The sequence below is a fragment of the Clavelina lepadiformis genome, chromosome 2, assembly GCF_947623445.1.
Source record: "Clavelina lepadiformis chromosome 2, kaClaLepa1.1, whole genome shotgun sequence".
Classification (NCBI taxonomy): Eukaryota; Metazoa; Chordata; class Ascidiacea; order Aplousobranchia; family Clavelinidae; genus Clavelina; species Clavelina lepadiformis.
In genome coordinates this window covers 17,205,465-17,231,748 of record NC_135241.1, presented here as the reverse complement: position 1 = coordinate 17,231,748, position 26,284 = coordinate 17,205,465, and the positions used below count along the sequence as shown (strand labels likewise).

The 26,284-nt window shown below is 37.1% G+C and overlaps 4 protein-coding genes across 8 annotated transcripts in view; 3 read left to right on the top strand and 1 right to left on the bottom strand.

Moving 5' to 3' along the window:
• LOC143446798 (E3 ubiquitin-protein ligase UBR4-like) overlaps nucleotides 1-6,200 on the top strand; it is a 44,230-nt gene extending 38,030 nt beyond the window's left edge. For all 4 annotated transcript variants that reach the window (XM_076946604.1, XM_076946606.1, XM_076946605.1 and 1 more), the window contains exons 91-105: nucleotides 1,230-1,397; nucleotides 1,530-1,691; nucleotides 1,794-1,930; nucleotides 2,046-2,219; nucleotides 2,439-2,586; nucleotides 2,676-2,765; nucleotides 3,056-3,154; nucleotides 3,312-3,416; nucleotides 3,535-3,663; nucleotides 3,929-4,059; nucleotides 4,480-4,674; nucleotides 4,891-5,046; nucleotides 5,170-5,332; nucleotides 5,403-5,504; nucleotides 5,639-6,200. In XM_076946604.1, the coding sequence (XP_076802719.1) occupies nucleotides 1,230-1,397; nucleotides 1,530-1,691; nucleotides 1,794-1,930; nucleotides 2,046-2,219; nucleotides 2,439-2,586; nucleotides 2,676-2,765; nucleotides 3,056-3,154; nucleotides 3,312-3,416; nucleotides 3,535-3,663; nucleotides 3,929-4,059; nucleotides 4,480-4,674; nucleotides 4,891-5,046; nucleotides 5,170-5,332; nucleotides 5,403-5,504; nucleotides 5,639-5,758 (2,079 nt within the window). In that variant the 3' untranslated portion in view covers nucleotides 5,759-6,200. The remainder of the gene's footprint in view (nucleotides 1-1,229; nucleotides 1,398-1,529; nucleotides 1,692-1,793; nucleotides 1,931-2,045; nucleotides 2,220-2,438; nucleotides 2,587-2,675; nucleotides 2,766-3,055; nucleotides 3,155-3,311; nucleotides 3,417-3,534; nucleotides 3,664-3,928; nucleotides 4,060-4,479; nucleotides 4,675-4,890; nucleotides 5,047-5,169; nucleotides 5,333-5,402; nucleotides 5,505-5,638) is intronic.
• Nucleotides 6,201-8,406: 2,206 nt separating this feature from the next.
• Nucleotides 8,407-13,973, top strand: LOC143446663 (uncharacterized). 2 transcript variants are annotated; one of them, XM_076946408.1, is made up of 5 exons: nucleotides 8,407-8,588; nucleotides 8,711-8,901; nucleotides 9,281-9,412; nucleotides 9,600-12,727; nucleotides 12,852-13,973. In XM_076946408.1, exons 1-5 carry the CDS (start codon nucleotides 8,451-8,453, stop codon nucleotides 13,139-13,141), a joined length of 3,879 nt encoding a protein of 1,292 aa, XP_076802523.1. In that variant the 5' UTR covers nucleotides 8,407-8,450; the 3' UTR covers nucleotides 13,142-13,973. The 2 variants fall into 2 exon arrangements, with proteins under 2 accessions (XP_076802523.1, XP_076802524.1); XM_076946409.1 differs by lacking the exon at nucleotides 12,852-13,973 and having other exon boundaries at nucleotides 9,600-12,099; nucleotides 12,206-12,524.
• Nucleotides 13,974-17,292: 3,319 nt separating this feature from the next.
• On the top strand, nucleotides 17,293-21,504 carry LOC143446163 (chondroitin sulfate synthase 3-like). Its single transcript, XM_076945684.1, has 9 exons — nucleotides 17,293-17,420; nucleotides 17,530-17,644; nucleotides 17,724-17,887; nucleotides 18,537-18,789; nucleotides 18,855-19,017; nucleotides 19,096-19,342; nucleotides 19,606-19,748; nucleotides 19,847-20,836; nucleotides 20,952-21,504. Exons 1-9 carry the CDS (start codon nucleotides 17,312-17,314, stop codon nucleotides 21,150-21,152), a joined length of 2,385 nt encoding a protein of 794 aa, XP_076801799.1. The 5' UTR covers nucleotides 17,293-17,311; the 3' UTR covers nucleotides 21,153-21,504.
• Nucleotides 21,505-22,686: 1,182 nt separating this feature from the next.
• LOC143446164 (ADP-ribosylation factor-related protein 1-like) lies at nucleotides 22,687-26,284 on the bottom strand. Its single transcript, XM_076945685.1, has 6 exons — nucleotides 26,176-26,284; nucleotides 25,929-26,039; nucleotides 24,314-24,401; nucleotides 23,850-24,014; nucleotides 23,339-23,510; nucleotides 22,687-23,154 (listed from the first exon to the last, which is right to left on the bottom strand). The coding sequence occupies exons 2-6, from the start codon at nucleotides 26,019-26,021 to the stop codon at nucleotides 23,067-23,069; spliced, it is 606 nt and encodes a 201-aa protein (XP_076801800.1). The 5' UTR covers nucleotides 26,022-26,039; nucleotides 26,176-26,284; the 3' UTR covers nucleotides 22,687-23,066.

The following is a 26,284-nucleotide window of genomic DNA, read 5'->3' as shown; positions in this document are numbered from 1 at the left end:
TGAACACTTCCGTGCACTTTATGTGTACTTCATATAAACTCCAAACAAAAAATGTGCAAGGTTTTTTACAACTCTGCAGCTATGCTTTACCAATGATACTATATTTGGGCTCATAACTATTAAAACGGTGAAAATGTCTTTATCAACTTATCAGAAGTAATATAGTCGTAGCTGTATGCTTTATACAGCCTAAATAGAAACGTCATCATGTTTTCTGTAGTAAATATCTCATTTCGTAACCTACCCAAATTTTATATGAAAATAGATAAGGCACACATTAATAACTATATATTGCTGCCTGCCAAAACCATCACAATTGTGCATGTCCTACTCTTAACATGAGCGCTGTGGTAACTGTAAAGCAGGTAGCATGGTACTCATGACGCAACTGCTTCCTTCCTGCTCTTAACTACCAAATATACTGAACCTTGTACATTCTTCAGATATCCTGCTGTGTGTTTAATATTTGTATGTAATTGCATTGTAAGCCAGCAAAATATTTCTTTTCAATACAGTTATTTTATTGCCTTGTATAGAAACACTCTACAGTTAATGCAAAGAGCCTTTCTCAGTAGTGATTTTTAATTTTCTATTTCTTTTTAAGTGCTCTAAATAGCATGTGTTCATGACATGCTTTCAAGCACCCATGAGTCAACTTTTACAACTGTGAATAGAATGGCTGGTTTTTTACACCAGACACCTCACAGCTGCATTCCCTCTTGCTACAGCGGGAATTACAAAATCATTTCTAGTTCTAATATGTTTTGCTGCTTTTTAGCCGGTTGACAAACGTTGGTAGAAAGGGATGGCAAAATCTCTATTGGTTTAACAGCTGAGCTGTTTGCTTAACCTGTCATGTGATCATTTTATTAAATAGCACGATTGTGTTGTAGATTTTAAAAGTGCAAATTGGTGAAATGATTTTCCCTTTGTACCATGCAGTAGGCCAATTTGAAACAGTCAACACACCATCTACAGTTTTTCATCATATAGAGTTGGTCATCGTATATTAAAATGCACTTTGCAGTTAATCATATGAGCACTTAGCAGTCGTATCTACCACAATTATAAATAGGTTATTTTCAGAAAGATTTCTGGCTTCTGATAACCATAACTTCATACAAATTTATGGATGTATCTTTCTTACTAGTCAGCTGTCACTGAAAAGAATTTTTGAGAAACCTAAGATTGTAATGAGAGTTTATCCACATATTGCACACTGTTTGCAGGTGATGCTGTCAAGGCTAGAATCTGTGAAGAGTCTGGTGCATGGAAGACAGCTTGTGGAAGTAATTTTAAAATTGCTTTCTCATGCTGTCAAGCTGAAAGTGAATCGACAATATCTTGCTCATCCAAATCTAAATACATTGAATACTCTACTGGGGGCATTGAATCTTGTGAGTGAATGTGTAACTAAACAACACTTAGATCTTTTCACGACTGAGCGCTTGTTCAGCTGTAATTTATATACAGCTGAAAAAACGGCCTTTGTTACTTTGATGAAAAAAATTAATTAAAAATCTATCCAGGGATTACAGGCTGGAGAAGAAGGGGTATCTCTGATAGATCAGCTCCTCCGAATCATGTGGAGCATCCTGGAAGAAGCTTCTGCAGATAAAACTAACCAGGATCAAATTGAAGTAGATGTATTTACAGGGGATAAAAAGAAATTGGTGCTCTTGCTCCAACAGGTAATCTAATTTGTGAATCATTTAATGTAAAAAGGAGAAAATAAATAAATTAATAATCATGTACAAATTTTTGCATAACTAGAACTCGTTTGTTTCTTTAAGATTGACAGTGAGTTCGTTCAAAGCCACACCAACATCTTGCAAGGTCTTCTCAGAATTATTCCGTTCTTGTCATTTGGTGACCCCGACTTAATGCAAATGTTGATTGACCATTTCATATCTGCCCTTAACTTTGAGAAGTAAGGAGAAAATCTTTTTGTCTTATTTATTTAAACATGAATGGTGGAATGTTAGAAGATTCCTTTGAAAGGTATCAGTGCAAAGAGGTTCAAAACAAAACCATTTATGTTGCAGGTATGACGAAAGCCATTCTGACGATGACACCATTTACTTAAATTGCTTCTGTGAAATTGTAGCCGGTATTCAGTTTAACGTCAGCGGTAACCAGCTGAAAGACCTGATTGTTAAAAATGGAATCGTCCGTGACGCCTTGGCCTATATAAACAGACATATACCAGAACACAGAAAGTGCGTAGAGTAATGTAGTTATATAATAAACCAGGGTGGCCCACCTAATAGCTTTATCATGTATGTCTCTTTTATTTAGCAAGTTTGGCCACTTCGGTAATATTCCCTTGTTCAATAAATCAACTACAGTTAGCTAAATGATAGCTTATTCCATTAAATTGTAGTGTTTGTGCTGATACAACAATATCCTATCACTTTTAAAACCGCTTTTATCATTAGTTTCGACACCGAGGATTGGAAAATTTTTACAACCCGACCAGGCTTGCCATATTGTCTTCGCATGTTGACCGGTCTGTGCACGAAGCATAAGTTTACACAGGAACTGGTCGCCGAGACTGCGATACCTGGTCTGCATAGGATGGAACAGGTGATTGCCTTTAATCTTTTCAAATGAAATTTGACGTCGAGCGCTATGCTGTTCAGGCCAACAACCAACGTTTGTCCTGTTTGTTGTAGATATCTTCCGAAGGTAGTATCGGTTCCCATGCGGAAAATGTTTTGGAAGCTTTGCAAGGACACCCGGATGTCGCTAATAAAATCAGCGAGGTAAGACGTATTGAAATGAGTTTTTTTCATACTTTTCCGGCTTATACTGAATACAAGCATTATGCTGCTACTGTTTGCGCTCTTGGCCCAACACCGGTAATCCCGGTATTTAGCTCAACAACGGAATCATTTGTGCAGATTAACTGTATGTCATAACTGCAATTGACCTTGGTTAATATCACATATTGAGAGATTTATTAAGCGGAGCGTGATGTCTGTATTCGACGTTACAATAAGGTTGCGGGTGTAGAGCCAGGTTCTCCGTCATAACAAAGTTTGCTCAATCCCAGGTCCGACGACATACGAGATCAGAGAAGAAGAGAAAGGCAATGGCTGTCCGTCAGCAACAACTTGGATCCCTTGGAATGCATACCAACGATAAAGGCCAGGTATGCTAGAACCCGCCGTTGTCTGTCCTTACGTTAAACTAACAGTCTCAGTAATATCTGTTCAGACATATTTTAAAAACTGTTTTATTGTTTGTTCTCTGCTCAAGCTTCATCACAAATCAAATTGTCAAATAATTTCGTCACAATCTATTTTTAGGTCATCTCAAAGTCGACCATCCTGCAGCAGATCTCAGAACTCGTGGAGGAATCGGGATTAACTTGCATTATATGCAGGGAAGGTTACAAATTCGAACCTAAAAAGGTAACAATTCAGTTCTTATCCCTCCAATGATAAGCTAGTCAGTAATTCGTTTGAGTTCTTGCTATTTTTTGACGTTAAGTAAAGATCAATTCTGTGACGTTGCCAACCTTTTCGACAGGTGCTTGGTGTTTACACTTACACGCGTCGTTGTCCGCTAGAAGAATACGAGAATAAGCCACGGAAGCAACAAGGCTACTCGACCGTCTCTCATTTTAATGTCGTTCATTACGAATGTCATACGTCAGCGGTAAGTTTTATTGTTTTATTAGATTATGTCTACTGACTAACAAATGTAATGGATGTGAGTCCGTGTTTCACTTGTTTGTCGTTTATATTCCGATGTCGTCATAATATTCTAGTTAAAATTGCGACTGCGAGTAATGGTGCTCTAGCAATTGTCAGGTGCTTATCTTAATGAACATTTGTTGTCGTCTAATTTCCTAGCAAACAGAAGCCCGGATATAATTAAACATGTGACTTGAATTCAACTTTAATTCGTTGGATTTGCTCAGGTGAGGATGGCTCGTGGTAGGGAGGAATGGGATTCTGCATTATTACAGAACGCCAGCACGAAATGTAACGGACTCCTCCCATTGTGGGGGGCGCAGGTGCCTGAAGCCGCGTTCGCATCTTGTCTCGCCAGGTAGGTCGACGCAAGCTTTTATCGTTATATGTAAATACAAGTGATATCATTGGGCAGATTTTGTAAACACAAAAATCAGCCTATGGAGTTCTTACTTCCTGGATAAACATTTTAACGTTATCAGACTGTCCTTGTTGGTTGTAGATTCTGCGCCGTCACTACTTTTTACAGAAGGAAGTGCAGCTCATAAGCAAATTTTCTACTTTAATGTCAGCCCATCCAGAATAACCCAATCCTAAGTGTTCTTTTTAATCTCTCCAACTTAATCATTGACAACACGCTTTTGTGATCATGAATTTGGACAGTTATTGTTGCTGAGTTTTTTAATTGAGAAATTTTATCCAATCGTTCCACTGATCGTGACATCCATTGTAAGCTCAACATCTCAACAATCCATCACTGGCTCTTGCTTTTCCACAGGCACAACACCTACATCCAAGATGCTACTGGGCAACGAGAGCCGGGTTTCCACAGCAACGTGCACGATCTCAAGTTGCTCCTCCTCCGATTTGCTAACGAGAGATCGTTCAGCGAAGAGACTGGGGGTGGGGGAAGACAATCCAACATCAACCTCATCCCATACCTTATGCATGCAGGCCTCTATGTGATTAACACGTATGTTAGATAGGTTGCCTCGATTAGATATTAACCTGGCGGGTTAATAACAAAATGATGATTACATCACATTTCTTAGGGTTTCAATTTCCATTGTGGCATTAAAAAATTAAGGGTTGTAGCTCAACTTATTTTCTGTTGCTGTTTCATCTGCAAACCGTACAACTGATATTACACAATGCAAATGCAATGCTAAGTCTAATTATCTTCACGTAGGACCCGCAGCCAGTCACGTGAGGAGCGAATCATCAGCGACTTTCTGGCATCCCCATCAGAGAAGTGGGTTGATTCCGCATATGAAGTGGAAGGTCCACTTTTTGTCGCCGCCCTCTTCCCGTTTTTCCACGGAAGAAACAAATGGAAGAAGGACAGGTGACTTTGAATCTCGGCCCGCTCAATAGATAATATTGCTAGAAAAGTTGTTCCATATTTTGTTTTCCTGTCGTCATAGCAAAGCAACTGTATGTAAAAGTCGTCCTTTTTTTGATACATTAGAATCAAGTTTCTCGACCGCATTATGGTGCTGGCTCAAGCTCGTCACCAGTCAAGCAGTGCTATAAGCAGACTGACAGATCGTGATATAAAGGAATTCTCAGCCTATAAATCTTACCTTCTTTTCTTTGGTTTGGTGGACTTAATAGTCAACATCTTGTTTAAGGTAGGTTTTGACATTTTACAATGCCGCTTGAAACCATTTCTTGTTTTGATACATTTTTTTGTTGATGTAGCACGTTCCTGTGGATGCTGGTAGCACTGGACTCGCCACCTATATACGTCACAGCGACAATCAGTTACTAGACACTGCAGAGAAAATGCTGCACAAATTTCAGGTTTGCAATTTAACTTATTTTACTATAATCATGGTTTAAAAAATTAACATAAACTCAAGTAAAAGGTGGTAGATAATTTTCTTGTGAATGTAAGAGAAAAATTTGATCAATTTAACATAATTTTTTTCAAACAGGATGAATTTTTGGTTTGCGAGTCACTGCTCGAACTGGTCGACGTCATGGAATTGCATGGTGACTTTGAAGGTGACGTCATGGCACACGTAAAACGACTTTTGGATTCGCTTCCATCGTAAACAACTCGGACGTCTATTTTAAATTCTGTGTGCTGTCGTGTTTCGGGAACTACGCACGCCAACATGATACGTTTAAACGCGAAAATGTTTGTCTTGATTTCTATGTAAACTGTATAGCTTCTAGCTTTGTTTTTCTTCCTGTATCATTGAGCTAGTCATAATCCAGACTACAAAATTTGAACCCTACAACTTGCATACGTATTAAAGAAAAAAATGCTTGCATAAAACAGTTTACATTTAACCACTTGTCTTGAATTGTGATGTGCGTCGTAGCCTGCATTAAACTTTCAGCATGGTGGAAATGATTGCTAAGGTTAAATTTGTCGTCTGCTGGTATTCAGTGTTTTATGTAATGTGAGCTTATTTTACGCAAAAATGTAATCCTCCGCGTTTTATTTGTCGTGGTATTTACTTTGTATTAAACTGCTTTAATTGGAAGAAATTTCGTAACGATATCGCCACACTACACACGTGGCTTGTTCCCTTATCTAATTACAATATTTACACGGACGGTACTACATCTTGCTAAGTTAACCTCGAACTACATTTTAAACATGATTAAATTTAACCAGATTAGTGTTTTTTGTGAGGGAGAACGATCTGAAATAACAACTACGGCGCGCTTCCTCATGTTCTTGAAAATGAGCAAAAAGATTTGGCATCTTGTGGGAACCGTTTAATCAGCAATCTACAACGTTATCGGTCAAGTCGGACTGATGCTAGCCTCAGGCCTTAAGTCGTTGAAATAAACCTCCATTAGGAATAAGCACTACATATGCGTGTAAGCTGTAGTTCATTCAAGTCTTAAAAACATTGCAGTTATCTCGACTTGCAGAAGTTTCAAGCCCGTGTTGACAGTTGGAGCAAAATTTCATGGAAGATATAGGCTTTATAGTATAAAACTTAATTTTAAAATAAAGTTCTATGATAGATCTACAAGAATCCTTTTCAAATTTTGCCGTTTTCTGTCGTCCGTGACGGTTAGCTCTGTATTCATAGTTGTATTACAGCCGCTTCACATTTGACCTACGCCACCATGCTAATAATATCAGTCGTTTCTTCGATAGGATTTTGTAAATATCAAGATTTGGAGTTTGTAAATAGTTGTTAAAGAACCTGATATCACAGTGTAGATCTGGCCGTTGTAAATAATAGCGCGTCTGTTTTAGACAGATCGAATCGTTATAATTTTTTTACTCAGGCCACACTTGAGAAATATGTTTAGTCGTCGTACGGGGTACTGGTTTGGTAGTTATTTATTAACTTCTACCAGGTTATTTTCCGCCTGATTCGCGGCTGCTATACAATACTGTATGTATTTAGTCCTGATTCAAAGCTTCAGCAAGTCTAACACAAGTACAATAGAATGGCGAATGGCATAGGGAAGTTATTTTTAAGGCACAAAAGAACTATTTTGCACGTTTTCGCTGGAAGGGTCGATCAAAATATTTTAGCAGAGTACCAAATGCGTTTATATCTGTGGAAGACTTTTGTTCAACTTTGGCAGATATGTTTTTGCTTGAACGAACCTCCTATATCAGTTAAAGTTTCTTGATACGATGGTATTTTCTCGTATTGGAGTGAGTGACCTGCTTGCTTGTGTGTGCAAGCGATGTAATTACATGACTGTTGCAAATTTAGTTATTTCCAGCTAACTAATTCAATATAAAACGCGTGTCAGATTTCATACGTTGTTAGAAATTAAAATGAGAACCATTTTTTCGAGCTCAATTAAATTACTGGATAATTACGTGAGTTTAAGCACCGATAAAATGTGCTAAAGTAAATTTCACCTGTGGGTTTATGCTTTCATGTAGTGAAACATAAATAACTGGTGGCAGGGTAAATTGGCTAGGTTGCCAAGGGTAATTTGTAGCAACGTAGCAAGCCAACAGCCTGCTCGCTGTTGACAGTACTAAGCTTAACAGAGAAGTAAGCGGCGATATTATCTTGGTAGCCACATATCTTGGTTAAGTGTTGCGATAAAACGCACTGGGTGAATATTTTGGCTTATCCTATCATTATTGATGCTATTTTGGTTGCTGTATAATGGCGGAAAAGGCTGCGAACCGTGAGATTTTAGAAGATTGGGATTCTTACAGATTCTGAAAACTCAGTAAGGAAAAGCGCAATTCTCTAAGTCTAAGGTTCATTGGGTTGATTGTTACAAGTACAAACAAAGCACCAACTGGCGATAGAAACTTTGACTTGTTTGCTTTTGACTTATCAAACCAGCACGACTGGTTACACCTGGCATTTTGTTCGAAACTAAGTATTACGACGTATACGTATAGTGATGGATAGTTACGAATAGTTTGTTTGTCAACAATTACAGTAGGCGTGTGATATTGATGTGATATTGACAAAGTAATATATCGGTGTAATCATTTTAGTTCATTTTGGAGAACAATTTTTGCAACATCAACAAAAACGTCAGAACTACCTCGTAAGTTCGGCTAACCGAAGTAAAATGTGCAGTTGGTATAGTTCAATTGAATGTTGTTTTACCACATAAAATTTACTGCAGGTATATCATCATAACGCTGTGTTGGTTAAAATACATGTGACATGGCATGTATTTTTTTTGTTAAAGACGAATTTCACAAAGTATTTTTGTAAATATATGTTATGTTTGGTGTATAGGGCTGTAAGGTATTTGTAGTAGTAGGCTATACAGACGAATGTCTTGAAAATGGATCTTTCCGGTTCGTTTTGTAGCCATGACTTTATTTGCGCGCTCTGCGAGAATCGCACTGACCTCAGCGCCCCGTGCTGTTGCAAAGATAATGATGACGATTTATTTGAGATTACCGAAGCCCGCTTGTTGAAGGTAGATACTTATGATAATAAGTTTATTTATAATATACATAGGCTAAACTATTCTACGTGTTAGCTCAGGATAAGTTTGGTTGTATATTTTAATTACTTATAGGATGTAATTTGTATATGTAGCGATGTAATTTGACAAAAGGCGACAGGGTGTGTGCCGCTCACTTCGAAAAAGTTAAAAGTGGAATAATCTTTGGTGGAGGAAGTAGTGGATGTTGCGCACCTTTTCATGTCGGGCCACTTCCCGGTCAGCGCCTGAAACCAGTTCCAAGAGCATGGAGACAACATTTTGACACTTCCGACATCTCCAAGAGGTATGGATGCTTGTTTGCGATCGATAAACCCAGGGTTTACTCCATCATGATTGACTATGCAGTCAGTTAGAGTACTATAGAATATAGATGATCCATAATAATATGAGGCCCACAGCTAGAAAGTTTTCAGATTGCTCACCTGTGGAGGGTTGAAACCTTGCTGAATTAATATGATTTCGCTTAGACTTGAGTTTCTAATGGGAGTTAAACATATATGAGCTGAAAGACGAAGTACATAGTTGAATTGATCCTATACCGGGCACCGAACTGGTTAATTAATTATTTACAAAGTGTTTCTAATACAGGCTTATTTCGATAAACATATTCTGATGTATGGAGTTTTCGAGATACGATTTAAATGAATATTTTGTTCACGTAGGTACTCGTCACAATTATTACTCTGCAGCAGTTGCTACAAGATAACGCTGGACCTATTGCTCAATTTTGATGAAAATAGCATTGATGATGTTGATTCTTCAGACCTTGTCTTTACAGATAGAGCAAAGACTTCGTAAGTGTGCTATAGCCCAAGCTAGATAACTGCTGAATGTTTGGAGTAACTAGAGATTAGAGTGGCGTAAACTCTAATTTCTTTCAATGTGCAGTCACCCTGTGCACAAAAACAAATGCATGGCGCTGATAAACTTGCATTCATAGTTCAACAGATAACCTCAGTCGCCTGTATTTTCCTGCGTTAGATATACAAGTCCGAAAAGTTGGCTCTATACAAACTCTCTGAACCTAACTGGAAGCAACAGTGGAAGCATGTGGTCGCTGTCTTCTTCAAGTTTTACCAAGAAGCCTTCAACCGATCTCATGTCAATGTACTCAAAATATCGTGAGAAGTTAGGTCAGCCTCGCGCAATTCCTGAATCGATTCGACGTTATCTACGTTCGAAGCATGATCTGCCTACTAGTGGCAACACCACCCCTGATCGACAGGACAGTTTTGATTTCAGTGACAAGGAGAATCCAAAGCAAGAGTTTATCCGGCAAGTGAGCAACGCCTCTTTGCAGTTGCAATTATCTCTTTCGGATACAGATTCTAAAGAAGACGGTAAGAAACGAAAGTTCTTTCGGCTTCAAAGTGACAAAGGCAGTGTAGCTTTGACTGACGTGGAATTCAATGCAAATCATGACGAGATAAATTCGCCAACTTCTCTTGATAGCCGAGAGGTGAACTTACCTGTATCTGTGTCGGATGATAATACTGACGAAATTTCTAAAGCGGAAGAACACGATATTGTTGTTGAAGTACCAACAAGCGTAATGATTTCGATCGCTGACAGTAAGCCAACTTTATTGCCCGAAAACGATCACGCAGATGCTGGTGTCCAATCTCACTTGTCTTCCTCTGACGATTTTTCGGTACCAGAAGATTCGCAAATTGCATTTACACCTAAAAGCAAACAATTAAACATAACTGTTAAGTCTGTGCATTCCCCTAACCCGCAAAAGGCACCCGAAGAAATGGTTTTATTTGAAAACACTAATTTACTTTCAAACGTACAGCTACCTGAATTAAATCAAGCTGCTGTTGAGTTACCTGAATTCTGTAAGACTTTTGTCGACAGCAACCATTCGAATACTGAAGCCGCCCAAACAGAGACGGAACTAACAGTTTTTGTCAGTCAAAAAAGTCAAACACTTCCACCTTCAAATGACTCTGCATCAAATGTTGCAACACAGACACATATTGTCCCCACAAATTTAGAGTTGGACGACGACGAATATTCAAATAAATTCAACCTGATTCAGTCGCGTTCTGTTCTCTCTCATCATGAGATCAATAACAAGGAACCAAGTTCGCGGTTAAGTAATCTGTCCAAAAGTCTCTCGAAGGAAGTGGTTGCCTTTGTCCTGGAATACTTTCGGCGTGCTGGGAAAGTTCAATCATCTGACTGCACATTATCAAATTTCAGCCTTGATAAGCAAAATCCCAAAATAGAAGCCCTGAAAACATTCGCCAACACAACGGCACAGACCATAGTGAACTATGTATTACAAGAAAGCAGTTCTCAGTTGCTGAAGAGTTCATCTGAGAGCCACATAACAGCCGCAGAGACGGGGAAACAGCTAAATAACATTGCTCAGTTTAGCTGCACTTTATGCGAGTTGATTTTGCAAGACGTGGAAGCAAGCGTAAGAAGACTAAATGCTTGTGACAGGTGCGCTTCTGAAATTTTCAGAAAATGCGTCAATATTGTCAATTTTGCCGAGACTGAAGCAAAAAGGATTATTTCAAACGCTTTAGAAATGCTTCAGGAAACTGACGTTTCGGTCAGGAGGGACAAGCTTGCCGGGGGCATTGTTGACAATGCAATTTCGTCTGCATTACTCGCTGTGAAAATAGTAGACAATAAAACAACTGTAGCCAACGTAACTGGCAGTTTCGACAGAACTGAAAGGTCTCAAACCACCGTACAATGGTTAGAACCTCAAAAATATTTTCGATCTGTTGTTTCCATTCAGGTGAAAGATGTTGCAAAAGAAAATCAATCATCAGCTATCTGTGCTCAAAAGGAAAATGGATCCCGAAAAAATGCAATTCATGAGAAATACCCAAAAACTCAGGTTTCGGGAGAGGATCAATTGACTTCAAAACAATTCATAGAATGTACAATAGAAGAATTAATACCAGTGACAAGATCTTTTTCAACCAATTTCTTGGATTCTCCGACAGAACCAGTTGGTAGTACACTTATGCGGTCGACATCACACGACTCATTTTTCACGTTAGTTTGCAAACCAATGCTCGGCCAAGAGCACGATGACAATGAGTTCATTGTCGAACCAATGAAGCGTACATGTAGCGTCCCCCAAGAGCACGTGTTTGGATTCTTTTTACCGCTTATAGAAAAGGGTTCTATTGTTGATAAACATCCTGTGGAGAATGGCGTAGACAAGGAATATGATTCGTCGAATGAAACGGACAGCACTTCTACAGAGTCCCTCCTATCTCGGTCGCAGTTTATTGTGAGTTTTGACGACAACGAAGGTTTTGAACCTGGTGCAACGTTTGTTGACCACTCTTATAGCTCTGGTAGTGACATGATCGATGCGTTCGATGATGACAAAGAAAGAGATGACTCAGTCGCAGGAGAAGAAGAGAAGGTGTTTGGGTTACATGAAGCACCATTAACTGAATTGTCTGGTTTATTAAATGGTGCCGCCGACGTTGGAAAATTATCGTTACAGGTGAATTTTAAAGATAACGTAAATCATATTGACGACGTCGATGAATCACCGGAAGTGCTTATCACAGCAGAAGATTTCGACAAGTCGGAAATTTCTTCTTTTGCAGACAGTGATCTCGACAAAACAAAAGATGAAAGCCAATCAAAACCTCCATCCCTTTCTGAAGATATTGAAGATAACATTAAGTCAACGAAACCTGAATCAGAATTCAAGCAAAGAATTGAGGAAGAGGAAGAAACGATACCTCCCCAACATGAGCTTCCAATGTCTTCAGATTTAACAAGAAATCTTTTGAAACCAAATGACCACAAAGCCAATGGTGAGATAAATATTAGAACATCTGCCAAAGAAAACAACGTTGGTGAGAAAGTAACCGCTGTTGAGATTTCGAAAGAACAATCATCGCCAGAACTCAAGATAAAAAATGACGACATAGCTAAACCTTCCACATCTGGCTCAAGATGGAGTTGGTTTGGAACCGGAGACAAACGCGAAAAATTTTCGTTAGAGCCTGAAAAATCGATATATCAGTCATTTAATCGTTCCGAGTCAATACAGGAACTTGTGATGGGACCACAACGCTCTTCCATTGGGTCTCTCCAGAAAGCTCCAGTGAGACAACGACGAGGTAAATGTGTCGCTGGTTGAATGTTTTTCTCTTTTTATCTTGTTAGTTTTGTGTTTGTTTTGTTACTTTTGTTACTGAGTGGGTGTAACATGGCTTTAGGTTCTTCTCTTTGTGGTATTTTCAGGATTGCATCTTTTGCGGGCCACCAGTGAGGCGGTAATGTTTTGCAACAGAAAGTCTACACTAAATACTCCCAAGCCGGAAGAAGATCCAGAGGACGAAGATGTTGCGGACGTTGTCTGTCTAGCGATGGAAGATGTAACTCCTCAAGTATTTTGCAAAAGACTCCTTGAAGATGTTAATGATGACGATGAAGAGAGTTGCCTAAAAAGAAACTTTATCCGTGCTGTAACTATTTTTGGCGTAGTAAGCGTATTCGTGTACGCTAGCTGGCGCATTTACAATTCATTTTAAGATATTTATTATAGATACTTTGGGCATTTAGCATATTACACGAAGTACGCTGATCCAACGAATAAGCTCAGTTTTGAAGCTGTTCTGATGTGCAGTAATAATGTTTTTGGAATTTAAAGCCCCGGCTGAATTTATAGAACAAATATTTAAATAACCGCTATTTGTATTTGTAAAACCATGTAGGCTACCTACATTTATTTGTGGTAGTAGGGCCTATTACACTTTCAGTTTAGTGGAATACTGTGCTACTAACCAGGGTTTCTGTATGTAGTCGATATTGTAGTTATTATTATATATTGTAAAGATTAAGTTGACAGTTGACCCTGCAATAGTTTTAATTTTTAACGATGTGGAATTAAACTTTAAAAGCAGTGCAATGAAAGTAACTTTTGTTTCTCTGTTGATATTATGTACACTTCCTTCAATCATTGTGATGGCCCCATGTACAACAGTATGTAGTATTTTGTATATTGCACTGTGTTTGACATAAATTACAGCTTAACTTGGTACGCAAAAGGTTATCAGCAAATATGTAACGCTGTTTGCATCAGTACGGTTTCTTGCTATTTTACTGCTTCAAATTGTATTTCTTTAATATATCTTTAGCTATGTTTTGCTTGATCGAAATGGCTTTCTAAGTGTTATTCTTTCACTGATGTAATTCATTTCATGCACTCGATCGCTGTAAGCTTTAGTTATTAAATAAATAGTTTTTCCATGCACCTTCATAGATAAAAACTTGTAGCTGGCTGATTAACTATTAGATGAAACACTGTGTTGTTATAGTTCAAAAGAGTTGTAATGATTCGAGTCAGTTTAACTTTACTCGACTCCGGCTCGAGTCACATTTGAAAAGATGTTGCTTGACTTGAATTATCTAGGAAATTACATAAGAGATTTGACTTGATTTTGGTCAATATAAAGACTAGGTAAAAACTTGACTTGGTTTGAGTCGGTTCTTATTGATTATTATGTTTCAACATTAATATGAAACAAATTTTTCTTTCTTTTTTCAAAAACATAGAAGTGTACCTTAAAACGCAGTTTGTATATCTATTATTTTTGCAGTGGCGATTTAGGATTACGTTAAGAGAAGGGGCAAATGCTTTGAAAGCTGGGTTTAAAATTCCTTCGTTTGCCTACGCCGTCTAAATGGGAAAGCTTTCCCAAAAATTGCGCTTTTACACCTCAAAAACAACATAAAAACGCTTGGGTTGAAAAGTGTTCTCCTATTTATACGAACCGTAAATGGAATATGGAATACTGTCTTGGCACTTGGCATGTTGATTTATCACATTGGTTTTTACTTTTCCTTCCATAACTTAGCTGAAGAGAGTGGAATAACCCAGTCCTTCTCAAAATGGACTCCCTGGGAGACGTCCAGGTTTTGCGCAAACCTTTTTCTTTACCTGTATTGGTCTTTATCTGACTGTATTTTTTTACGAATAAATAGAGACAAACATCTAAAAAACATTGTGAATATCAAATATAAACCTACAGCATTTCCTTTTTATTTGTTTCATGAATTAAATTCTTAATGCTCCGCAAAAGACACACAGTGTTTCTTGAAGTAAAGTAATAAGCTATATGACAACCATCCTATAACTAACCACGTTTTAAACAATTGTTTATAATGCATTTAAATCTATATTCAGGCAGTTTTTATGCATTAATGTATTCTAATCAAAACCTGCATAAATGTAAACCTTTTCTTTTTACTTATCTAAACAAATCAAAAAGCAGGAAATAAATGGCGTACAATTTTGAAACACCGGATACAACGATTTTGTAACGTCGTATAACCTACTTGATACATGTTTTGCAAGAACTGTTGTCAAGTTTTCTGATAAAAAAGCTTGTACTGCATCGCGTAAGGACCGTATCGTACTAACGTCATAATGAATTTTATAATGTATTTTCTCTAAATATCTATCTTGGAAAATATTGACAACCAAAAAGACAAGTAACCTGCCATGTTTGATGAACAGTTTATTTTTCCAAATAACTCTGTTTGACTTGAATCATAAAACGTAAATGACCTGACTTGCGATTTGAGTTTGACGACTTTGAGTTCAACCTGTTAACGGACAATGGTAACGCTTGGAAACTGTTTATTATATTTTAAAGAGTTTTATTGTTGTTATAGACTTACAGACACCATAAGAAAGTTGACCTATGGCTTGCGGATAAGTTTAGATCAGGGGTTCTTAAACTTTTTTTAGCGCGGACCCCAAAAAAAATTTTTGGCTTGCGTGGACCCCAAAGGAAATATATTCTTCACTGCACTTTCTTTGCTTTGACATTTCTTGATATGGGATGATAAGTTAATTAGATATAAGGCTAATTTTTACAGAAATTAGATAAGTTGAGCAACGTTGGCCTAGCTGCAACTGATAAAATTTTACAATGTTAAAATAGCGGCAAAAACAACAATGTGGAAAGTGACGTAATAAACGTACGTAACAATTGAATGCGATAATATCTGGAAACGCCAAGCTAGAAATCATCAGCATTGTTTCAATTTAAGGTGGAATTATGCATTTATCGATAATTATGACAAATTGTTATTGACCCTGGCTAAGCAACTGCAGTAACCCCCACATATTGCCAGAAAGCTGAGAAAAAGCTCTTTCTAGTACAGGGGTTCTTAAACTTTTTGGCACACGCCCCCCTTGACGGTACCTAAAAATTTCGCGCCCCACCTCATTGCAAAATAAAAAGGCATTAAACAAAACAACAATTTATTTTCAATTAACTTTCATTAATATGAAGGATGTAGTTGTTTTTGGTAAACCTAACGTTTAATTCGATGCTTTGTAGAAGATAATGCACATCTAAGGTCGGCTTCACAGTCAAGTTTGTTCCTAGGTTTTGTCTTTATATTCATGAAGATGACGCTGCAAACGACTTGGTCTCAAAACGTCGTTGCTTAGCTTTTCTAAGCATATCACGCATTGCGGTACGACTTTTCGGTTCACTGTGGTATCTATAAAGCCATACTTCAGATAATTTTGGTCATACTTTCTCTTTTTTCCACTCATTTTGTGTCAATACAATTAGTTTAATTACTAAAATACCTGGTTATTAAATCAATACTAAAATTAAGTTTTACTTGATAATATTGACATTACTATTTTTATTATGTGTTGCCGACACTGCACACAAATTTTCAATCGTTAATGACTCGAAAATTATACGTCGTAAACTGATCGGATATTTACAGGTTAGTAGCAAAAACATCTGGCTTCCTGTATACATCATAATTGTAAAACTAAAGAAAATGCATTTAGTGTAAATTAATTATTTCTACAAGTGATACATTTGTAAAAGTTTTTCTTGTTACGCCGCCCCCCGCTGTGAGAAAAAACAGGTCACCGCAAAAAGAGAACACAAGAGAACTAGTCGAGCTAGGAGTGCGTGAATGAGTAAACGAAAACAATACGCTTCAATGCGGAGAAACACCAAGGATTATGACGTAACAATTGACGTATTTCAGAATCCAAATTTCAAAAATACAATTGCCATCGTGACACACTTTAAAATTTTTGTAAAAATGAACCTATAGCGAAAGTCAAGAAAGCATGTTTAGACATAGCTCATATAATAGACAGTTTGTCATCTCTCGCGCCCCCCTTGTGAATGTTACACGCCCCCCAAGGGGGGCGCGCCCCCCAGTTTAAGAACCACTGTTCTAGTAAGTCAAAAATTATTTACATCTGGTGTAATGCTAACAATATTTAAGCTGACAAAAATGCAAATTAAAACCCTAAAGTAGCAATTTCAAAAACCTACTCCTCCTGTGTTATTGCATACTTCATTGACCCCCTAAAACTAGTTCGCGTACTCCCAAGGAGCCCACGGACCCCAGTTTAAGAACCTCTGGTTTAGATTGATATGTTGAAACAAAATGTGTACATGGTTCCAAACCTTGTATTGATACAAAGAATTCCCGATATAAAAAACTGCACTGTGCAGATACATTTGCATAACTATATACATTTAAGTTTTGTGAAACAATTAGAATGGAATGGAAATAGTTTGGAAACGGGTGCTATAGAGTACAGGACGCAAGTACTAGGGCGGAAACGTGTTCGCAATTACTCTAGCACGAATGACAGACGACTGCTGTTTTCCCAGAAAGGAAATTTGTAACGCTGCACTCAATAGACTATGTTTGAGAGCCGTAAACGCACCGCGGGAAACGTTGTAAATAAAAAGGGAAACATCGTAAACTGTTCCATCATTTCAACCAAATCAGGAATAAGACTTCTAAAAGAAGGTAAAGGGTTCGATGGTTAATTAAACATTTTAACCTAACTATTGCATAACGATCGAACACTAAAACTAAACCAATACTTTCTGGTTCTAATACGCAAAAATGAATGCAGAGCTGGAATCCTTTGAAAAGGACTTGCTAATGTGCAAACTTCTAGCTTCAGAGTGTAGAGGAATGGCTAAGTGCATCCCACGGCGGCTGTATTTGGCAAGCATCTTTTGGACAATGTAAGTACGGGGTTTACCATTCACCAGAGTATGTCGTACAATCTTGTAAAGGGATGAAGTAACTTTTTTTGGTTTGAAGGTTGAAGTTTTTTGTCGGACTCAGTTTTGGATATTTAATTGGAATGTTCGTCTTTAATTCATTTGCTACTCGGTGTAAAAATTCTGTTCAGGAATATAGCTATCCACATACTCCTGCGTTTTTTAAACAACGCACAAACGAAAGAGAAAGTAGCATATACATTGGTAAGTATACAATTATATTAAAGTAACTATTTCACCCGTAGATTACCTTGATCGAGAGTTCGACCGTAGGCGAAAACACTCAGAAACTCCGTAGTCGAAAGCAAATTAAAGACAGTTTATGCAGTTGCAAAAAGCATGGACAATCATTTATACGATATATTCTGATTCTTTTATTTGCAAAAACTAATAAATGCACTGCTGTGGTGCATCAGCCGTTAACTGTGCAAAGGATTTGGAGAAATACGCCAGAAAATATTATATGACAAAACGTGATAATATCCTCCGCCATTTAGGAAGTGCTGTAACAATATCTTACATTGAAAAAGACTTTAGGAAATTAGGCTAATAGCTTTGTGTACAACCCCTGCTATATTTACTGCAATCAATACGGTATGGCCAGACGCCTAATTATCCACCTTAATTATGCATACATTACATTTCACAACCAAGTTTTCAAAATCCAAGGCTGGACGAATAAATTAACGATTAGCCTACAATCAGGTTCAATGTTTAAAAAACTTGATTTAATTTTTGGAAATGTTTTTTATTCCAACGTTTGTATTTTATTGCAAACAATGGTTTTCTGGTGTTTGCCTAAGTTTGCCAATTCGTCCTCACTCAAACTCCTATACTCACTGCACGAAATTAGGAATTATGTCAACTGAGGAAAGATTATCAACACGCATTGCTGCTTCACTCTCTACTTGGATAAATCACACTGATGTGACTGTGGAAATATTTGCGGGGAACAAGGGAACATTTGATCCGAAGTCAAATTACGTCATCGGCTACTTGGATGGAGTCCGAGTCATTCAGCTACCGGGGTTGAACGATCACGATTACCCGCCGACGAAGAAGTTTTATTCGATGCTAAAGTTCATGCACAGCTTCCGTATCAATAAGTAAGACTCGGCACTTCTTTTGATACTTAGTTCTAAGAACATTTGAATATATTTTTTGGTTAAAGGTACGACTGGTTTGTACGTTTGGACGACGATGCTTACGCAAACGGTCAAAAGCTGAGGAGATTTTTAAATCGAGTCAACTCATCTCAACCGTGGTACATTGGACAGCCTGGGTTCGGGAAAAGTAAAGAAGATTTAATCGAGTGGGGAAAAAGTTTCTGCTTGGTGTGTGTTGCTTAGCTGAATTGTTTAATAAGACAGCAAGCTTGCAAACGGCATGTCAGTTTTCCTTGTTTGTTTTAGGGTGGTCCTGGTGCTATTTTTTCAAGGTCATTACTATTGAAACTTGGACCTCATCTTGGCCATTGTTTACAAAATTTGTACACCATACATGATGACATTGAAATAAGCCGTTGCATTTATGAAGTGGCTGGCATTGACTGCACAACCGCATTGGATGGAAAAAGGCTCTTTTATCAAAACTATAATCTTGGTGGCTCTTTGTCATCCTATGGAGAAAACATCAAGGAAATTACTGGAGAAAGTCTTGGTAAGAAGAGGCAAGAGATCATGACTAATACTACTTTTAATCTGTTTCGCAGTGGTAGAACTAGAACATGATTTTAGTTTTTTATCCTCTGAATGAGGAAAATCTGTGCAAAGCGTACATGTGTTACAGCGACAGTGGACCAAGTCGCTTAAATACGAGTCCGACGCTCTTATAACTTACCGTTTCCCTATACCGAGCCGACATTGTTATAACATATCAACTTGCCTATATACCTTATTCATCAAGTATGCTTTGTTTCGCAGACGATGGCATAATCTTTCATGCCAACAAAGACCCGACTTACCAGTATTTTTTCCAGAAAATGGTGCAACAACGAAAGTTGGAGGCTCTTATACTAAAAGCAATACGATTCGAAAAAGAAAAGGAAGCACTTGATTTAGAAAAGGTAAAGGCTACAGTTCATTGCCTTGAAAAATGTAATATGGCCTAACTGCATCAAGATTGTTTGTCGTTAGCCCTTTTGTCACGTTTAATTTTATCCAGGAACGTAGAAGGCAACTAACATGGAATGCAATACTTGGAAATGGATTTTATTACGAAAGACAACGTGTACGTTCCAAGAAAACAAAGTTATTTTCACGGATACTAGAACATTTAGCCTATCAAATGAAGTTGAAATATGGCAAACAAAAACACTATACCAACAGAGAATTAATATCCCTAAATATTACCTTAATGAACGTTTATCATTCGGTTGATCCTACAAGTTCAAACGACTTCCCGAGTACGGTTCTTGCAACATTGAAAAACAGAAGAAAGCAAGAGGTTTTTCTGTCGATGCTGGGTAGGCAATTCTTTCCAAGAAGTATTGCATTTTCAAGAGTGATGAACGATCGTTCTAAAACAAGGGTCAATTTTTTGATGGCTCTGAGTGGAAGAATAAATACTTTTAAGATGTTCCTAAAGCATTTTGAAACCGCAATTCTGAAAACTGATCAAAACGTTAATCTTTTTATCTCGCTTTTCTTCGATGATGTAACTGAACAGCAATGGACAACCAAATATTATAACTCAAATCAAGATAAATCCACCTTCGAGGAGCAAATCACAAAAATGGTGAAAAATACCAACCGGTCTTACCAACATTCTAGAATAGAAGTTGTGTACGTCACCAGAGACGTGTTTTCTCGAGGACTTGGCTTGCAAAAGGCTTCTCAGTTTGTAGTAGATGACAACGAAATTTTATTCTTTTGCGACGTAGATCTTATTTTTAAGCCTGGGCTTTTAGAACGCTTGCGCAAAAATACTGTGAAAGGAAATCAAGTTTATTATCCGACATTTTTCAGCCAACATGATCCAAAGTTAACAAACTTTGAAGAAAAAAGTGATAAACCATTTTTTAGTTTCGATGAAGAGAATGGATTTTGGAGAGAGTTTAGTTACGGCATGTTTTCTATTTATAAAAGCGATTTTTCACAAACAAAAGGATTTGATCTGAATATTCAAGGCTGGGGTTTGGAGGACGAAATAATGGTGCGTAGCCTATAACAAACAACTCTTTGAACTTCAACATAGCATATAGCGTACGTATAGACATTAGGCTTATATGCTACAGTAGGCCTATACATTACAATATATTTTTATTTAGGTGAAAAATATTATAAAAAATGGACTCAACGTTTTCAAAAGCAGGGACCCAGGAATATTTCATGTATACCATGACAAAGCTTGCACTAAATTATTAAGTCCTCTTCAGTACAATAACTGCCAAAGATCGAAAGCGTCTCATTACGGATCTTTAAAACATTTGTATGATCTGTGGCTTCGTAACGGGAAAAAATCTGAGTAAAGTATGGTTGTCTTGAAAGGCGTCCGTGTTTATAATCATTTGATCAAATCAAAAGAATAAGATCCTCGGATAACAAATTTACAATAAGACCAACACTGTCTATCGGCTGGAAGGTAAAAAGGCGTAGGTGCCCTTTTGATGGAAGTAGTGCCATTTAGGTCATTTTAAATTTATTGCGGTCATAAAAGGGTATATTGTTATTGGATTAAGTAAGCGTTTTAAACGCTGATTAAAGTGACCGACTACTTTTGATTTTGTAAAAGTTTAAAATGTAAAAGTTCGCTTGTAGACCTATGTTATAGGCTACCTTTACGTGAATCTGGTACTATGACAATAAAGATTCGCTGTAGTATTACTTGTGTGAAGTATTACCCAACAAACATATTCGCCCGCGTACACTGGTGACTATTCTTACAATATGAACGAGGACGATTGATAACTTGTTTTACTTCTGCTTTCTGCGTGATATGAGTTCTCATTTCTCAAACGGCGTGACAATGTTGTTAGTTGCTTAAATTCTGCCTATGCATATTACTAAATGATAAAGTTCCCATTTTATTTATTATCAGACACAAAGGCTTTCAACTTTGGGCAAAGCTAACTGAATGTTACATTGCTCTTGGTAACAAGTGAAAGAGTAAAAGGAGGGATTGTAAACATTACAACAGTATATATATGGCACACTAGTTCAAGCGAGGTAATTTATCTGAACGTCATCAAGGAGAATTCGAGTTTGGTCAAAAACTGAATCACAAGATCCCAAAATAAAATTCCAGCATTTACAAAACAACCCATGACTCGTGACGTAACCGTCACAATACCAAACACATAATATTTGCTAATCTAAGCATATTTTTACTGATGTACGAGTTAGTTTCATATTGATCATGATCTTCTGTGTAATTGTCGCTCATAATGCTTGTCTGTAAATGGATAAGCCACATAACTTTGACTAACTTCGAAGCCAACACCATTAACCTCCTCTGCAAAAGTGGTGTAAAGTTCCACTTGTCGCTACCTAATGGAAAGATGACTTCAAAATAGGTAACTTTTGCCACTTTTAGGAAAGTTTAACTTTGCGTGTTACAAAATGACAATAAAAAATCAATACAATAACGACCTTGAGCAAAACTTCATAATATTTTAGCTGAATATATTGAAAGCAACATGTCTATTTCACCGGCGGTTAGAGTTGTTTCACATAGGTTATTAGAGGATAATTAGGCTAATATGGAGGAGGACACACAATCAAATAGCTCAAATTTGTTGATATCAGTTGGAGTTAGCTTAGTTGATAAATCAGGCTTAGTTTGAGGGTAGTGTGTGATTGAAAACTTTCAGCTTAGGTTAACAATTAGGCAAAAAAGTAATTTATAGCCCACCCATTTATCAATGTGCTTTACCCACCCCACCAGCCTACTAAAAGAGGCTAAGCCCACCATATTTTCAACCTGCCACCCAAAGCGCTGGCATTGTATGGTATGTCATAATGTGATTAGGTAATTCACCAAACATCTGACATAGCGTTCAGAACTTCAGATATAAAGAGTTTTGTATTCAGGAATATTGCAAGCCATCTCAAAATATTTCTCATGAACTCAAGAAAAAAATATCATTACAGAAGCATATTTGTATTTAAAAAAAAGAAAACCTGCAAGCATTTAGCTCCATCTTAAACAAAATACCCAATATGCGATAGTAATAAATACAAAAAAAACACTAACACCAGTGTATATACAGCGCAGTTATATTGCACAGTTGAATGGGTTTAATATAAAATCCCAAAAAAAGGTAATTGGAGTAAAGGCACAAAAACACAATTATTCATGCAGTGCATGAAGACTGAGCAGAAACCATTCCATTACCAACTGCTAGAAGCATCAGAAAGAACAGAAATAAGTCATTTGAGACAAATCAAGTTATTGCCTTTTGCCTGGGAGGTCGGTATGGATTACTCTGGACACATTTCACCATCCACTCTATGCCTTCATTTACTCCTTGTCTATAAACAAGTAATATATATTCTAAGGTATGGGAATGAGAGAGATAAATGTTTAATGTATGTGTAATCAAGTATAACCCAAAAAGCTGTAATGGTAAGGTAACGTGAGAAGCACTGGTACAAAGACACTTACAAGAACTGAAAACTTCCCAGGCATATACAGTTATTTCTAATTTCAGCTTACCCTGTCAGAGCAGACACTGGCCTTATCATACAATCACGACTACCAATTTTTGTTGAGCTGTCATGAAAAACTCGCTTTATGTCTAAAACTGACAGACACCCAGAAATGTCTTGTTTATTTGCCAATATTAGCAAGGGCACTGTGTTGAGGTGTTCACTCTGAAGCATCTTATCTGCAAATAACATTAAAATCATCAGAGAAAGCCATAATGCATATTTATTTTCTAAATGTTACCGTATTGGTTGAAGCAGCAGTATTTCAAATCCAAACATAGTGATTACATTCACATTTATATGTCTGAGGCATTTCATAGTTTAAACAACTGAAGGTTTTTAGATTTTAGAACATTGCAATGCCCATTAAAATGTCACGGCTGAAAGTAGTCAACACTTTTGACCTGAAAACGAAAAACAGGCAAAAGGCACCATAGTGTCAAAGTCATTATTTAACTTAACATGTATGAGAATTCATGCAAAGGATTTAAATATGTATCATACTTGATAAATTTTACCATAAGCAACTTTTGATTCCTGCAATCTTTCTTTGTCAACAGAGTCAACAATATATATGATACCATGTGATTCAGCATAATATTTATCCCACAAGCTTTGCAGCTCCTCCTGACCCCCTAGGTCCCAAAACATAAGACGTGCGCCGCCAACATCAATTTTTCCGACTGTGAAAATAGTTATCATAGTTTTATTTTTGAGTGCTATGTTTTTCACCTGGCCAGCCCTAGGCAACTTGTATTACATCTACACTAGAAAGTTTGCAATGTTTGGCTGATAAGTGAACATTTCAGACAAAAACTGCTCTAATCAAGCATCAGCACATACATTTTGGAAAAGTCAAACCTCGTCCCCTAACTAAGACATTAAAGTGAGTCGCATTTAGCTCGACACATTTTCTTTGAAGAAAAACAACATTATTCAATCACTTTGCAAACTTTCCAGTTACACCACCAGGCGTGCTTACTGTTTAATCCAACAGTTGTTGTTATCTTGTTCAAATTCATTCCTTTATGGTTCTTGGTAAACTTTGTTTTGGTTTGCTCAAGAAATGTCTGAAGTCAAGCAAATATGTAATAAACATATATCACAAATACACAAATTTTAAAAATGAGTAATTATGCTGTTGTAAGTAATGGTTGTGGTCAGTAGTTAGCAAACTTCTATTGAGATGGCCCAAATTCTTTTCGATAGTAATTGAAAGCATTACATGTTAAACATATATAGTGCAGGAATTAATATGGATAAAAGACAATTTTTGTGAATTTATCTTGTTTTTGCAACAGACAGTATCAGCTTAAAGTTTAAAATTTATCTTCAGTCAACTTTTAATCTAATAATACACTTTCGTTTGCTTACAAGTTTGCTTTTAAATGAAATAACCGGCAATCAATAAACAGTTAACAAATGAAAAAACTTGCATTATCAATGTACTGTTATGAGTTGTCTACTATTACTCAGAAACGGTTATGCGACAATTTAATGCTGGCAAACCCATTGTTTTGCATTTTGCAAGTTGTATCGTGGCCTTTATGCAGCAGTTGGGATCACACTAGCACTCGTTCCTTTTTAGATAGTACCCTAAGATTAACATGTCAATTATGCCGTTCAGAATTAAGATTCTGTTTTTCAAATTTATTGGAAATCATTGTATTATCGATACTGATAAAATAAAGCTTGGAACCTCTTAACCTGTTCACTGGCTCGCATAAATAAACATGATGAAGTAGCTCGATGACGGCCTTATTCAAAGAAACTACTAAAGTGGTCCACGCCCAGGGAAATTGGAAACAACACTGTTCAAGTATTATGCAACCCAGTTTATTTTATCACAGGATATAATATAGCTATGTGGCCCATAATAATTTTCTTAAAAGCTCAAAATTCAGCCGCGACCCCCAGCTTTCCGACCATTACTTTAAGTCAGAGGTCGGGAACCTATGGCTCGCGAGCCAGATATGGCTCTTTTGATGACGGCATCTGGCTTGCAGATAAATCTAAGCTGGCATTTCTTAGCACAATTGTTACGAATAAAACTTTTCTGTTATTTGTAGTTTTGTAATTTCTGTACCATGCAGCACCAGAAATCGCATTAACAGTAATTAGCATGTTATTAAAGAGTAAATTCAGACATTTACCGTTGTCTAAAATAGTTGGTTTTGCTTAAAAATGCACACGTTAGTTGCATTAAATGTTGAAAAATATTATATGGCTCTAACGGAAATAAAATTAACAATATGTGGCTTTCATGGCTCCTTCGCCAAAAAGGTTCCCGACCCCTGCTTTAAGTAGTAGACTACAGCTCCAGCTTGCCAAAAGGTAAAATATTATCCACAAGTCTCCACTAGTAACGGCCGTCGACCGCTAACGTTCAGACGTAACGCCAAGTAACCTACTTTTTAAAAATGGGATATTGTTGCATTTTTATTGCAATGTGGGCTATCCATTTCAGCGCCTAAATTGTATAGCAAAAGTCTACAAGATACAACTAGCTTACTGACAAACGTGAAATTCTAGCAGTATATATAGAAAACTGGGCTATTGCACAAACATAAATATACAAGCAATAACTTCAAACTTACTGTTTTTCCAGCATTGTCTAGTCCTAAAATCAGTATACAATATTCATCTTTTTGAAACGTGTATTTCCATAAACCAGACAATAAAGTGTACATTTTTTTTACAAGATGATACTGTGATAAACAAAAGGCGTTTTGAAGTATTTCTTTTTTGTCTTCAAGTGATCAGCCAAAGTAGCCTATCAGCATCAAGCCCACTAATACTCTAATAGCATAATAGAACTATATCATAGCGTCGATGTATTGTTACCGTATGGCTTTCACTTTTTGTATCCGACGGAGTTTTTCCTAGGCTAACCCAATTTTAGGCAATATGTGCAATCTACACGGGTAGAAGGCTTTTCCGCTTTTAAAAATCT

Bases quoted from the DNA above. Each gene is read 5' to 3' on its own strand.
- LOC143446663 (XM_076946408.1), top strand. From the start codon at position 8,451: ATGGATCTTTCCGGTTCGTTTTGTAGCCATGACTTTATTTGCGCGCTC. The intron at 8,589-8,710 runs GTAGATACTTAT...TTGTATATGTAG, and splicing joins CCGAAGCCCGCTTGTTGAAG to CGATGTAATTTGACAAAAGG. The intron at 9,413-9,599 runs GTAAGTGTGCTA...TTCCTGCGTTAG, and splicing joins ACAGATAGAGCAAAGACTTC to ATATACAAGTCCGAAAAGTT.
- LOC143446163 (XM_076945684.1), top strand. From the start codon at position 17,312: ATGTTTGAGAGCCGTAAACGCACCGCGGGAAACGTTGTAAATAAAAAG. The intron at 17,421-17,529 runs GTAAAGGGTTCG...AAATGAATGCAG, and splicing joins AATAAGACTTCTAAAAGAAG to AGCTGGAATCCTTTGAAAAG. The intron at 17,645-17,723 runs GTAAGTACGGGG...TTTGGTTTGAAG, and splicing joins GCAAGCATCTTTTGGACAAT to GTTGAAGTTTTTTGTCGGAC.
- LOC143446164 (XM_076945685.1), bottom strand. From the start codon at position 26,021: ATGTACACTTTATTGTCTGGTTTATGGAAATACACGTTTCAAAAAGAT. The intron at 24,015-24,313 runs GTAAGCACGCCT...CTATTTTCACAG, and splicing joins AACAACTGTTGGATTAAACA to TCGGAAAAATTGATGTTGGC. The intron at 23,155-23,338 runs GTAAGCTGAAAT...ACTTGTTTATAG, and splicing joins CCAGTGTCTGCTCTGACAGG to ACAAGGAGTAAATGAAGGCA.